The sequence below is a fragment of the Geotrypetes seraphini genome, chromosome 2, assembly GCF_902459505.1.
Source record: "Geotrypetes seraphini chromosome 2, aGeoSer1.1, whole genome shotgun sequence".
NCBI lineage: Eukaryota > Metazoa > Chordata > Amphibia > Gymnophiona > Dermophiidae > Geotrypetes > Geotrypetes seraphini.
The window spans coordinates 5,674,410-5,688,937 of record NC_047085.1 but is presented as its reverse complement, the minus strand read 5'-3'; the positions used below and the strand labels follow the sequence as shown (position 1 = coordinate 5,688,937).

Here is a 14,528-nt window from a genome sequence, read left to right as displayed (position 1 = left end):
GAACCTGTGGGGGGTCTGATCATTTGTTCATTAAAGTTTCACTTCCCCCCCCCCAAAAAAAAAAAAGCCCTGAGGCAGTGCCAGTCTGAAAGGAAGCCTTTAATTGTTAACTGGAAAAGAAGTTTTCCTTTATTCTTATCGAATTAGGAAATCTTGTTAACCGAGACGAACCCTTCTTGTGAGGGATGAATCGATATATAAAATTAAAGATTGGATTGGTTTTGACTTGTAGCAGTTCACAATTAACTCTTCAAAGGCACTTAAAAAGTGCTCACTGTGTGCACCCGTCGAGCAGTGGATGCGGCCATCATGTGAATGAAGTGCTCCAGCCGCCACAAAGGGGAATCCTCATCAGCTTCAGGCTCAGGCAAGCAGGGTTCCCCTTCGTCTGGGGGCAGTGGGAAAGCCTGGGCTTCTCCTACAACTCACACAGGGATTTTCCCAGCTGCTGATGGTCAGGGAAATAAGGTTTCCTTTCCCACCAATGGTGCTGGGAATTCTACCGCTACAGCGGCTGTTGCCTTCAGTTCTGCTTTAGCAGCTGGGTCTTTTCAGGCCTCTTTGCCGCTACAGGCCTCGGAGGAGATTTTTTCAGCGGGCTTTTCTCCAGTTTTGGCGGGAAGTTCCACCATTTTGCCTCAGGTGACCTCTCTCCTGTTTTAGGAAGAGAGGAACAGGACCTAGGGGTTTCTTCTTCTCCTGCATTTTTGCCACCAGGGGGTTTTGCCTCTGATTTTGTTTTAGCAATGTACAAGGCTTACTTGCAGGTGGCTGGGGGCCATGCTTCTTCCCCAGTGGTCTCCAGTTCTTCCGGAGGGTCTTTGCCTTCGATGTCTACCCCTGTCCAGCCCTCCTCAGCGTCTGCCCCTGTCCAGCCACCAATCGCATTGAAAGCGCGCTCCTCTAGAGGGGCTGCTGCCTCTTGGGCCAAGACTAGGGCTGTCTCGCCTGAAGAGATTTGTAGAGTGGCTACATGGTCTACCATTCATATCTTTACCAGGTTCTATAGAGTGGATGTAGCAGCCAGGAAAGATGCTACTTTCTGAAATCAGGCTCAGTGGGCCCTCCCTAGGCTCTGTGGACTGCTTTGGTAAATCCCTAAGGTTCAGGACCACTAGACACACTGCACTAGAAAGACCTCGACAATCTTCTTTCTTGTAGATGTGTCTAATGGTTCTGAAGCCCTGCCCTGTACTTGGGCTTCACCTGCTTTCTGCCTGGGGGTCAGTCTGGAGTTGGAGAAATCTGTCTTTCAGGTGAGCTGAGAGAATTTAAAAAAAGGAACACACTTGAGAGTGCATAGCCTGCTTCATGTCTCTGCTGGATAGCAGGACACGCAAGTAGTTACGAGCTCTATATAAGATTAGTGCCAGTTGCAGATGGTTTTTGTATCTGTTTTATAACAGCTGCTTGAATGTTGTAATGTTTGTTACAGAGCAGAACAGAATTATACTATCAGGGATTCTTCCCTATTTCCCTCCTTCCAGTGCTACTTGATTGCTTTTGCACGAACTGAAGGGGCAAGAACAGCTTCCTGGGGAAGGAGGTGTTGTTGAAATGATTGACAATTTTCTGCAAGCAATTTGCGAGTTCAAATGCAAAACCTTATGGTTCAGGACAGCTAAACACATCTACAAAAAAGAAGATTGTCTAGGTAAGAACTTAGTCTTTCTTTGCAATGTCAACACAACATGCAATAGAACATTTTAATAGTATAGGGTGTAAGCAAAGATGAAACATATAGATAAGATGAGTAAGAGAATAATGGGACTAATTTAAAGAAAGTTGCAGATGAAGTTTCTTACCTAGGGTAGGAGTGGATAAACATTTCCTGCTATAGAGTCTCCTTGCATGTATGTTTGTGTGACTAGCGAGTTAGTTACGTCATCCTTTGATGGCCTGGTCAAAGAGCAAAGCTTTCACCTACTTCCTGAAGCTTTTTGGGGAGTGCATTCCAGAGTGTCTCGCTGGCTCATGTGATGTCCTTTGGAGAGGGTGTGGTTAGGGATATTCCTTGTGAGGACCTTCTTGACTTTGGAGGTGTGTAGAAGGGAGTTCATGTTTCCGAAAGGAAATTAAAACCCTGATATTCAGAAAATGTATCAAAACAAACTAATACATCTCCTTAACTAGTCCCAATCTTGTAATTCTCCTGGAAATGTCCAGTTATCCTCTTATGTAATCTGCCTAGAACTGCAAGGTTTGGCAGTATAGAAGTCACTAATGTAATGTAAAGTACTCTGGGCCATTTCCTATAAAATACTGAGTGGAGTGGAACAGGTATTTCCTAAAATACTAGGACTTAGGGGGCATTCAGTGAAGCAGTGATTTAAAACAAGAGAAAATATTTCTTCGCTCAATGTGTAATTAAACTCTGGAATCCATTGCCAGAGAATACAGTATAAGCACTTAGCGTAACAGGGTTTAAAAAACTAAACTAAAAACCTTAAGTTTGTATACCGCATCATCTCCACAATTGTAGAGCTCGGCATGGTTTACAGGAACTGGTATAAAGAAGGAACTCCATAGTACAGGAACTTAGTATAAAGATGAAATACCTAAATGAAAAGTAAATAAGCCCTCATTAAGATGAGCTTAGGGAAATCCACTGCTAATTCGTAGGATAAGCAGCATAAAATCTGTTTTACTCTTACAGTTAGGTGATGGAAGAGGACAATATAAAGTCTTCCACAGGCTCAGGCTGAAAATTAATTACATGGAAAAGGTTATTGGTCTCGGGTATCTCAAGAGCTACAGAGCAGAGTTAATGAAATGGGACATGCTGATATGGAAAATCTCCTATTGTACAGATATCTTATTTTCTGTAAAATGTGTTTTATTTAGGGTTGGTTGGTTTGTTTTTTACATTAAAAAATTATTCACATCCATTTAGTAAGTTTCTTCCTAATCCTTTTTGAATGTAGTTGCCTTTTTTTGCAGGTATCTGGACTCCCTCCTCCTCTGAAGGCTGTCTGCATTCACTCGAATATGACTAAGAACCAGAGAGAGGCAGCGATAGGAAAGGTACATGTGTCATTGAAACCCTCAGCTCAATGTGCGGCTAAGAAAGCAAATAGAATATTAAGAATTATCAGGAAAGGAATGGAGATGAAAATGTTTCTAATGCCTTGTATCGCTCTATGGTATGGCCGCACCTCGAATACTTTGTGCCGTTCTCAAAAAAGAAAGATAAAGCAGAATTAGAAAAGGTACAGAGAAGGGTAACAAAAATGATAAAAGGGAAACTAATATATGTGATGCGTCTCTTCTTCTGCAAATAATGATTTTGGCTCTTTCCTCTCTTCCTTGGCCAGAGCTGCTGGTTGTGACCCTGAGCAAGTCACTCATTCCTCCAGTGCCCACTGCTTTGAATGTCAGCTTTGAAATGCAAGTTCCCTTTCCCTTCCCTTCAGTAATTATCACAAAGAAGAATGGGAACAGGGAACAGCGTTTTCCTTCTACCCCTACCTTAAATGTCCATGGCTTGAAAAGCTGGGACCCAATCCTGCCTTCCCAAGGACTAATCTCAGAAACGACCACTCCAGTCTGAGAAAAGCTTTGGCATCCCACAAAGATGTCTGTTATAACTTCTTATAGTCTCTCGTTCATCTTTAAACCTACCTGGCCTGTTCTTGGGACTGAAGTTTTGTTAAAACAGCTCTGCCTTTCATAAGCTTTAACTCATAATTGCAACCGTGTTGTTATCCTGAGCTGCCTTTTTTTAATGCTTAGATTAGAAGCTAGGTACTTGCAATGTATTTGAGGTTACCATGGGTAAATGAATTGTTTGTTTTTGGATCTTTCTCTGCAGGTGAAAGAAGGGAAAGTACATGTGCTCTTGCTGTCTCCAGAGGCTCTCGTTGGTGGAGGTCAGTCTGGATCGAGCTGCCTCCCATCAGCAGACCAGCTGCCTCCTGTGGCATTTGCTTGCATTGATGAGGTGCACTGTGTCTCTGAATGGTCCCACAATTTCCGGCCATGCTACCTCCGTCTTTGTAAGGTAAAAATAAAGATGAGGACGTAGTTTAAATGAAGACGAGCCATTTTCACTGTGTCCTAGACTCATGACAAAGAGTGTGAATCTGCTGGAGCTTGTCATGTTGGCTATTTTATTATCAAACAAGGTGCCACCTAAATATAGCTAAATTACAAAGATTTTCTTCAGGTCATCAAACTAATATGGATAAGGTTTTGTTAGTGTGTATTTGATTAGTCTTATTCATTTTCAGCTTAACGATTAACTCACGATTCCCTTATTCTTTAGCACTCTCCAGACCAGTAGAGGTTTATCTTTACGAATGGGTATATATCCAATCATGACCAGCAGGTGGAGACTGAAAACAAAACTGTGGGACAGTATATAATATACTCCCTTCTCTATTTACCTCAGTCTTCTTTCAGTCTCCAGCAGGTGTTGAGTGATCTGTACCCATCTCCCTTGGTAGGGCTGTTGGAATTTGTTTAGGGGGTTTCTAGTCCCTGTTTTTGGGCGGGCCCTGTTTGGGGGTCCGTCCGACCTCGGGGGTGTCAAACCCGGCGGGTCTCGAGCGGGGTCCCTCCCCCCACTTCCTCCACCTCCCCACATTTTTTTAGAGGAGCCTCAGCAGTAAGCCTTGCCCCTTAAATCAAGCAAGGCATATTGCTTCGAGAGCCTGTGGAGTCTCTTCTGTTAAAAAAAAAAAAAAAAAAATCCTGAGGTAGTGCCGTCTGCAGGGGTGCTTCCCTGTCAGTTTAATGTTTTTTACTGTATTTTTTCTTCTAACCGGCACTTTGTTTCTAGCTAGGTCTCGTATGGAGCAATTGTGCCCTTCTCCGGGGGAGTGGGACACAATTGGGTCCAGCCGCGAGGCACTCGCGGCCGGACTGAAATCGGTAGTTTGGCCCGGTGAGGTGGTGGAGCTCCGTCGGCAGTGGCTGCAGGCGCCCAGAGCTCCCCGCCGATGGTGCCTCGCGAGTCGGCTGGGAGCAGTGGGGAAGCCCAGTCTTCCCCAACCGCCCACTGAGGGATTCCCCGAAGGATTCCCTCTCAGCTGATTTTTTGACAGCTGATGCCGACTTGCCTGTTTTAGCGGCTGGGACTGTTCAGCCTTCTCAGCCGCTACAGGCCATGGAGGGAGCTTTTTTGGCAGGAACTTCGCCATTTTCTCTGTCTGGCCCCTCCATTTTGTCTGCAACCTCAGGTGACCTTCCCCCTGTATTGCAAACACAGGGGCAGGTTTCAGCAGGGACCCCTGCTGGGGCAGGGAGTCCCTGGGGACCCCCAGGGGTTTTTTGTCCCCAATTTAATTTCTTTCTTTGTGCAGACAATTGGGGGTCCCACGTGCACCTGGGGGGTTTCGGGGGTGGTTTCCCTTCGCGCCCCCTATGGCTTTGCCTCCCTCTTTTCGTTTGGCGTCCCCTCTTCCTCCTCCCTCATCCAAGTGCCCGCGGGGGGGCTTGGATTGCGAATTGGTGGTCGGAGGAGCGTGTTGGCATGGTTGAGGACCTGGCTGCTTTGGCGGGCTTCCAGGATCCTCTAGAGGGGACGCCCACTGGCAGCGGGGCGGCGGGTTTCCCGTCTTCCAGAGCAGATGCGCTTTTTATTCAGAGGGATGAGCTTTTAGACCTAATGTAGCAGGTCTCCTTGGTGCTGCATTTTTGAAGTTGCGCCACCGGAGACCCCGCGTATGGGGGCCCCTCTGCTTCAGGGGGTCTGTCCTGTTTCCCGCTCTTTTCCTGTGCGTCAGGATTTTCGGGATTTTGTGTTTAGATGTGGCATTCGTCACATTTGTTATTGGAATTAATATAGAGATGTCATCTGCATAAATGTAATATATTAGATTTAACTTTTGCAGTAGGTGACCTAGGGAGGCGATATATATGTTGAACAAGGTGGGAGATAGTGGGGAGCCTTGAGGGACTCCCGAGGGGCTTTTCCAGGATTCCGAGTAATTCCCATCATTGACCACTTGAAAAGATCATTTAGTTAAGAAGCCTTAAAACCAGGTCCACACACTTCCCGATATTCCCATTGCATCTAAACACGTGAGCATTATTTCATGGTCCACTAGGTCAAAAGCGCTACTAAAGTCTAATTGTAAAATCAGGGTGCTGGTACTTCACAGTACTTCATAGGGTATTAGAGTCGGTGCTTTTCGGGGGAGAAAGCTTGGGGCACAGGAGATCTGTCCCTCAGTGCCCTTGCCTGGGGCCTGACCAACACATTAGCAGACTGAGGCCAGATACAGACTGACTTCCAGAGAGGAGTACTTTCAAGATTCTAATTCGGACCACTCCTGGGTATCTGAGGAGGAACCAGAGGTCCTCTTGGAAGAGGGGGGTCCCTTGGTATACCCTCCCCACACACATGAAACACAAAGGTTTCCCCTTGAGGAACTCTACTGATTTTTTAAAGGAGATAGTAAAGTCCATTCCATTTAATTTGGAAAGTGGGAATAAGTTCAGGGTCGATTTATTGGACATCTTTGAGATTAACTCCTCTCCAAAGGATGCTGATGCTTCCAGTGCACAGGATCCTTCAGTCTATACAGATGAAGTAGTTGGAGACTCCTCTCTCTATGCAGCCCATTCACAACAAGGCTAATGTTCCTAGATCCAAGAAGCCCCAGCTTCCTCACCACACTGTGAAGGTCAAACCTGCCCTCAAAAGAGCCAAGAGTTGTAAGGCTCACTCGGTGCCCTCGGGGAGGGAGGCTCAGTCTTTGGAGTCTTCTGGAAGGAATGCTATGCTCATTTCCTCTATGCATTCTTATCAGTTTTTCATGAGTCTTAGTGAGTAGTGCGACAGAGTTCAGATGCTCAGGCTGTAGGAAAGATTGCAGAACTTCATCAGTTAGTAACCAAGCTCAGACAACCTGTGATATTTTCAGTGTGGCGTCCAGGGCTTATCCAGTGGGTATTGGGATGTTGAGACTCACCTGCCTGCATGCCTCAGACCTAAAACCAGCATTCAGGAACATAACATAACAGCTATTTCTAGACCGCATAACCGTTAAGTTCTATGTTAACAAAAGATTAAATAATAAAGCTACAAATGGATAAAGAAACTTGAAAGTTTGCAGTTAATTACACAAAAATTTGGAGAACAAATAAGTTTTTAATTGTTTTCTAAAATGTAAATAAGAAGCAGAAGATGATAATAGTTGTTTGAACTCCTTATCCCAAGTGGCAGCTTGATAGGAAAGTGTGCGCTCATGATATTTTTTAAATTTACAACTTGAAACGGGTGGAAATGTAAAAAGAGGATGAATTTTACGAGGGCACCTTTGTGCCGAAATATAAAATGATTTAGCCAAATATTTCGGGACTTGACCAAGAGATACTTTATAGTAAATGCAGCCCAATTTAAAGATGATACGTGCCTCGACTGGCAATCAGCGCAAATCCCGGTAGAAAAGAGTAACGTGGTCAAACTTCTTCAAGCCGAAAATAAGACTGACCGCAGCATTTTGGATAATTCTTAGTCTGGAAAGATTTTTTTCTTTAATACCTGCAAGATAAACTATATTGCAGTAATCCAGCTGACTTAAGGCCAAGGATTGGTGGATGTTGTGTGCTGGGGAGAACAACCTTTTTGATTGAAGAGGTTGCAGACCTTATCAAGAAACCTACTGATACCATCAAGTCACTGTCCTAGCTCACTCCTCTTCCAGGAGATATTCTGACAGAATGCAAAGGAAGGTCTACTACTCTCAAAGATGAAGGTTACCTCCATCCCTTCATCAATCCCGGGCTTCCCAGAGATCTCACTCTGATCCATGCAGAGGGCTAAGAAGTCCTAACTGGATTCCCAGTCAAAGCAAGAGGGCAAACATTTGACTGCCTCCAGGAAAGCATAGCTGCAATAAAAGTAGCCATTCCAGACAAGCTTTCCAAAAAAGGTGACCCTTTGTAACCTCAAACCATTGGGTTCTCAAAATAGTCCAAATGGGCTACATCCACCAAATTGCCTTCCGAGAGCATCAACGCTAACCTCTCAGTACCGGGAATTGTTTGCACAGAAACTCTCCTCTCTTCTTCAGGCCAAAGCACTCAAACCCATTACACCATGGAGAAAAGGGAAGGAATTTTATTCCAAGTATTTCAGGATGCTAGGAAAGGGATTTTATAGTGCTTCTGTATTGCTCTATGGTGTGACCTCACTTTGAGTATTGAGTTAAATTGTGGTTGCCATATCTCAAAAAGATATAGCAGAATTAGAAAAGGTTGAAAGAAAGTGGCCAAAATGATGAATGGGATGGAGCTCCTCTCGTATGAGGAAAGGCTAAAGAGGTTAGGGCTCTTCAGCTTGGAAAGAGAAGGCTAAGGGGGGATATGATTGAGTGGTGTGGAACGGGTACAAGTGAACCCATTTTCTACTCCATCAAAAACGATAAAGACTAGAGGACACTCGATGAAGTTGCAGGGAAATACTTTTCAACAATTAAGAGGAAATATTTTTTCACTCAAAAAATAGTTAAGCTCTGGAATGTGTTGTCAGAGGATGTGGTACCAGTGGACGAGTTCCATTTCCAACCCAGTGTTCTTTCCATCAGATTGTATGTCAAGGATACTACTCATTTTTTTTGCAAATTTTGTGAGATTGGGATGGTAAACTTGGATGTGTGTTCTCTCTCTCGCTCACTATGTGAGTTATTAAAATGTAAACATTCTGTAGCATCATAATCATCTATGTCAGGGGTAGGGAACTCCGGTCCTCGAGAGCCGTATTCCAGTTGGGTTTTCAGGATTTCCCCAATGAATATGCATTGAAAGCAGTGCATGCACATAGATCTCATGCATATTCATTGGGGAAATCCTGAAAACCCGACTGGAATATGGTTCTCGAGGACTGGAGTTCCCTACCCCTGATCTATGTCTTTAACAATTTTAGCACAAGGCATCCTAATTAGATGCGTGTTTAGCTCTAATATAGCAATTTTCCTAGTTTTGGCGTGGAACTGGCAGCAACTTGTCAATGGTTTCTTCCCAGGTACTTCGTGATCGGTTAGGTGTGCGCTGCCTCCTGGGGCTGACTGCCACCGCCACTCTCATGACCGCACGGGATGTTGCTCATCATTTGGGAATTTCTGAGGAGGAGGAAGATGGACTAGCTGTGCGCTCAGCAGCCGTCCCATCTAATCTTCACTTGTCCACGTCCAAGGACAGGGACAAGGACCAGGTAATGCAAAGCTAAAATCTAAGTTCCAAAGACTTAAGCTGGTTGAAGGGATGGGCTTGGGGGGAATATACAAGATGGTGAGGTAAGGAGCTGATTTACTCCCATCCAGAACATTTACAACAGTCCTTTTTAGTCAAATTCTTCCTAGACTACCAGGTAAAATAAATGTAGGAGAGACACAAAGGCCCTGATTCTGTAAAAAGCACCCACTGTTAGGTTGGCTTGCCTAATTTAATTCTTTAATTGGTTCAGTTGGCACTGTTACATTAAAAAAACAATTTAACAAAATTGCCTACACCAAGGCACCTACCCGAAAAGTAGGTGTGGTTAAGGGTGGAGTTTGGGTATGAATTGTGTTAGGTGCTGGTATTTTAGGCCACCAAAACTCGGGCCTAATATCCCAGTACCTAAGTCTTTGATGTCTACTGGCATTGTCAGTAGATTATGTGGGAAGTGTAGGAGCAATTCATGATTTCTTCTTGTATGTATTCTTTTTTTTTTTTAATTCTTTATTCATTTTCAAATTTACAATAAATGTAACAATATATCCAAACAAATTAACAATAAATATAACACTTAATAATCTTCAATGGTACAAATAATATGCTCTTATCTCCCACCCTTCCCATCCTTTCTTAACATATAATCAATACCTTATACAATATGTAACAATAAATTTCTTCTTGTATGTATTCTTTTGATATTATGTATGCTTTTTGTAAACTGCCTAGGTCTATGTGGTGTATACATTTTAAAATAAATGAATAACTAGAGATCCTTGTGGCAGCCACTATTCACTTTCCTCCATTGAGAGAATTGGCCATCTAAACCTACTCTGTCGTTTTAACCCATTCCTAGTCCAAAACAGAACATTTCCTCCTATCCCATGGGTTTTGCTTTTATCAGGAGTCTATCATGAGAGATTTTGTCAAACATTTTCTAAAAATCTAAATACAGAACTTTTAACCATTTATAAATTATGTGTATCAGAAGAGAGGAAAATCAAAGCACAGGCAAAAAGAGCACCGTGGGTTGACATCCAAACTTCACTGAAGGACCTGACATACAGGCTGTGTTTCAGCGGAACGCCTGCGTCAGGAGTCAGTGTACTTAGCCATCTCTCTCAGTTGAGGAAAAAGGGTTGCCAGGGCTCTCTGTTAAGGCGACAGAGCATTGGGTGTGTTGTCTGTCTCTCTCACAGCAGCAAGGAAAAAAAAAAAGTCTTCAAAAACAACGTAGCAAATAGGTGAGGCAAAATTTGCTTTGGCTGAATATATGTGTTCAGTAATTTAGTTCTTTTAAATAATTTATAATAGTTTCTACTGTTTTGCCTGACACTGACATCAGGTTTACCAGTCTGTAGTTTCCTGGATCACAAGCAGAAACGAACCAAAGCCTCAAAAATCCACTGGTTAAAAAGGACAACAAACAAAATCCAGTGTTCAAAGAAAACCGGAAAGGTGGAATAGCTGAACCAACAAGTCCCAGGTTTATCAACATAAAAAATGATACAAAAGTGGCCAAGAAATCAAAGTAGAAGTGAGCAGAAGCTCTAAAATATGAAACATAGAGTCCTGTATGCCATATCAATATTATGCAATGAATAGTCCCACGGCAACTCAATATAGCCAATAGAATAGCTGATAATGGTGAGATAGAAAAGCGCCCCGTTGTGCCTGGGTCTCTTTTCCCTGGAGAAGAGGAGACTTAGAGGGGATATGATAGAGACTTACAAGATCATGAGAGAGACAGATTCTTCAAACTTTCTAAACATAAAAGAACAAGAGGGCACTCGGAAAAGCTGATAGGGGACAGATTCAAAACGAATGCTAGGAAGTTCTTCTTTACCCAACGTGTGGTGGACACCTGGAATGCACTTCCAGAGAGCGTAATAGGGCAGAGGTTGGTACTGGGGTTCAATAAAGGATTGGACAAATTCCTACTGGAAAAGGGGATAGAGGGGTAGAGATAGAGGATTACTGCACAGGTCCTGAACCTATTGGGCCACCGCGTGAGCGGACTTCTGGGCACGATGGACCTCAGGTCTGACCCAGCAGAGGCATTGCTTATGTTCTTATGTTCAAGTGGGCGGAAGATGACATCCAGGATGATTTCTTAAGCAGGCAGACTCTGAATCTGAGGGAGTGGCTCTGTCCCAGAGAGTGTTCAGCTAGAAGGATGCTAGGTTGCATAGGGAGAGGTATGGCTAGTAGGAAAAAGGAGGTATTGATGCCCCTGAATAAGACTCTGGTGAGACCTCATTTAGAATATTGTGTACAATTCTTGAGGCCGCACCTTCAAAAAGATATAAAAAGGATGGAGTTGGTCCAGAGGAAGGCTACTAAAATGGTCTGTGGTCTTCATCATAAGGCATATGGGGACAGACTTTAACATCTCAATCTATATATTTTGGAGGAAAGGCAGGAGAGGGGAGATATGATAGAGATGTTTAAATAACTACGTAATGTAAATGCGCATGAGACAAGTCTCTTTCATTTGAAAGGAAACTCTGCAACGAGAGGGCATATGATGAAGTTAAGAGGTGATAGGCTCTGGAGTAATCTAAGGAAATACTTTTTTTATAGAAAGGGTGGTAGATGTATGGAACAGTCTCCCGAAAGAGGTGGTGGAGACAGAGACTGTGCCTGAATTCAAGAGGACCTGAGATAGGCACATGAGATCTCTCAGAGAGAGAAAGAGATAATGGTTAAGGCAGATGGGCAGACTAGATGGGCCATTTGGCCTTTATCTGCCATCATGTTTCTATTGTATGATTCTGGGGAAGATCAGGCATGGATCTCATATCCTCAGCCAGGAACGCAAGATTGCTTTTACAGTCAAAGAGCTGAACCAGGAAGCACAGGGCTGGATGCTCTGGTCCAGCCCTGGCCCACAGAGAGTCTACTCTGTGTTCCCATCGTTGGCCATGGTAGGCCGGATCATCTGCACAGTTGCGATCCAGCAAGGTCTGGTGATACTGGTGGCTCCGGACTGGCCTTGCCGGCCTTGTTATGTGGATCTGGTGCGACTACAAAGAGACAGGTGTCTCAAGCTACTGGTTCATCCGGGGCTCCTCAATCTGGGCCCAGTTCCCATGAAAAATCCAGAGCGCTTTGGTCTTATGGCATGGCTTTTGAGTGCACAGCCCTAACCTGTAAGGATTATTCGGAGCTAGTCGTTGCAACTCTCCTTAGAGCCAAGAAGCCTTCAACGTTTGCAGCTTACGCTAAAACCTGTAAAGCTTTCAAACTATGGTGCACCAAGGAGCAAGTAGAGCCTTGTCAGGCACCAGTTCTGGTGATCCTGGCATTTTTACAAGCCAGCCTAGATAAAGGCCTCTCTATTGCATCCCTCTCAGGCTTGAAGAGGTAAGCAGGGGGGGCGTGGCTTGGAGCACGCAAAATGGTCGCATAGCAACAGAGCTCCCTGAACTCAGACAAATAAGGAAAGGAAACAGCTGCTAAGAATCGTTCACCTGTGTTATAAAAACAAAAAATAACTTCTGAAATGGCTACCACAAGGCAAGGCAAATCGGAGAAGCCGTGCACTTCCGGTGTATCGGCAAAAAGATCTAAAGTGACTCCGGTGTCGCCGTCGAGTGTCCCCATCCCGTTGGAAACAGAGGAATTCTCAGATAAAGCAGATATAATGTCAGAGCTATTTAAAATTAAATTAATGCTGACAGACAACACTGGCAAAATTTCGGAGGTCAAGGAGGAGGTGCTGGGTCTGAGGCAGGAGATCCAGACTGACAGTCAGAGGATGTCTGTGATTGAGGAGAGAATTGAACTGCAAAAGTGTGACAGTGAAAGACAAAATGTAGAAAGCTTGAAAAATCAGCTGATAGATTTGGAGAACATCAGAGTGCTTGGACTGGCTGAACATCTTGAAGGGGGAGACACTGTACAGTTTTTAGAGAACTTGTTACCTGAACTGTTACAGTTAAACTCCAAGTGGCCGTTGGAGATAGAACGGGCTCATAGAATCCCTTCAAAAAGACCAGTGAATCAGAATGGCCCCAGACCCTTGATTTTTAAAGTTTTGAGATACCAGCAAGCTTTAGAAATCCTGAAAGTAGCAAAAGCGAACAAAAATTTAAATTATAAAGGGTCTAAATTGTTGCTGGTCCCAGACTTTGCAAAACACACTGCAAACATCAGAAAGCAGTTTCTTATGCTGAAGCAGCAGTTGAAAGAGAAAGGTTACATGTAGAAACATAGAAACATAGAAAAAAGCGGCAGAAAAGGGCTACAGCCCACCAAGTCTGCCCATTCCAAGTATCCCCCCCTGAATTTACTTCCTTAAAGATCCCACAAGAGTATCCCATTTATTCTTAAAATCCGTCACGCTGCTGGCCTTTACCACCTGGAGTGGTAGTCTGTTCCAATGATCCACCACTCTTTCGGTGAAGAAGTACTTCCTGGAGTCGCCGTGAACTTCCCTCCCCTGATTTTCAGCGGATGTCCTCTGGTGGTCGAGGGACCCATGGGCCAGGAGATATCATCTTCTGGCTCGATGCGTCCTGTGATGTATTTATACGTTTCGATCATATCTCCCCGTTCTCTTCTTTCCTCGAGTGAGTACAGTCGCAACTTCTGTAGTCTTTCTTCAAATGGGAGATCCTTGAGCCCCACGACCATCCTGGTGGCCGTTCGCTGAACCGACTCGATCCTTTGCACGTCCTTTCGGTAGTGTGGTCTCCAAAACTGAACACAGTACTCCAAGTGCGGCCTCACCATGGCTCTGTACAACGGCATCATAACTTCAGGTCTCCTGCTGACGAAACCTCTGCGGATACACCCCAATATTTGTCTTGCCTTGGAGGAAGCCTTCTCCACTTGATTGGCAACTTTCATGTCTTCACTAATGATCACTCCTAGATCACGTTCCTCCGTGGTCGTAACCAAAGTCTCGCCATTTAGTACATAAGCTCTACGCGGGTTTCTCTTGCCCAAGTGCATTATCTTACATTTTTTAGCATTGAAGCCTAGCTGCCAAGTATTTGACCATTGTTCCAGCAGCAGTAGGTCGTGTGACATAGTATCAGGTAATGAGCTTTTGCCTACTATGTTGCAAAGTTTGGCGTCGTCGGCGAATAGTGATATCCTTCCTCTAAGTCCTTGTGTCATATCTCTTATGAATAAGTTGAATAGAATTGGGCCCAGGACCGATCCCTGCGGCACTCCACTGATCACGTCCGACGCTTCAGATGGGGTACCATTCACCACCACCTTCTGACGTCTGCCGTTCAGCCAATCCCCAATCCATGTAGTTAGAATGTCTCCTAATCCTATCGATTTTAGCTTGTTTAGTAATCTTCGATGAGGGACGCTATCAAATGCTTTACTGAAGTCCAAATATACTACGT

The 14,528-nt window shown here is 44.2% G+C and overlaps 1 protein-coding gene across 2 annotated transcripts in view; it reads left to right on the top strand.

The window, feature by feature from the left end:
- The window catches only part of RECQL4 (RecQ like helicase 4), a 127,585-nt gene that overhangs the window by 40,185 nt on the left and 72,872 nt on the right, over positions 1-14,528 (top strand). For both annotated transcript variants that reach the window (XM_033934704.1, XM_033934702.1), the window contains exons 13-15: positions 2,941-3,024; positions 3,812-4,000; positions 8,972-9,160. In XM_033934704.1, the coding sequence (XP_033790595.1) occupies positions 2,941-3,024; positions 3,812-4,000; positions 8,972-9,160 (462 nt within the window). The remainder of the gene's footprint in view (positions 1-2,940; positions 3,025-3,811; positions 4,001-8,971; positions 9,161-14,528) is intronic.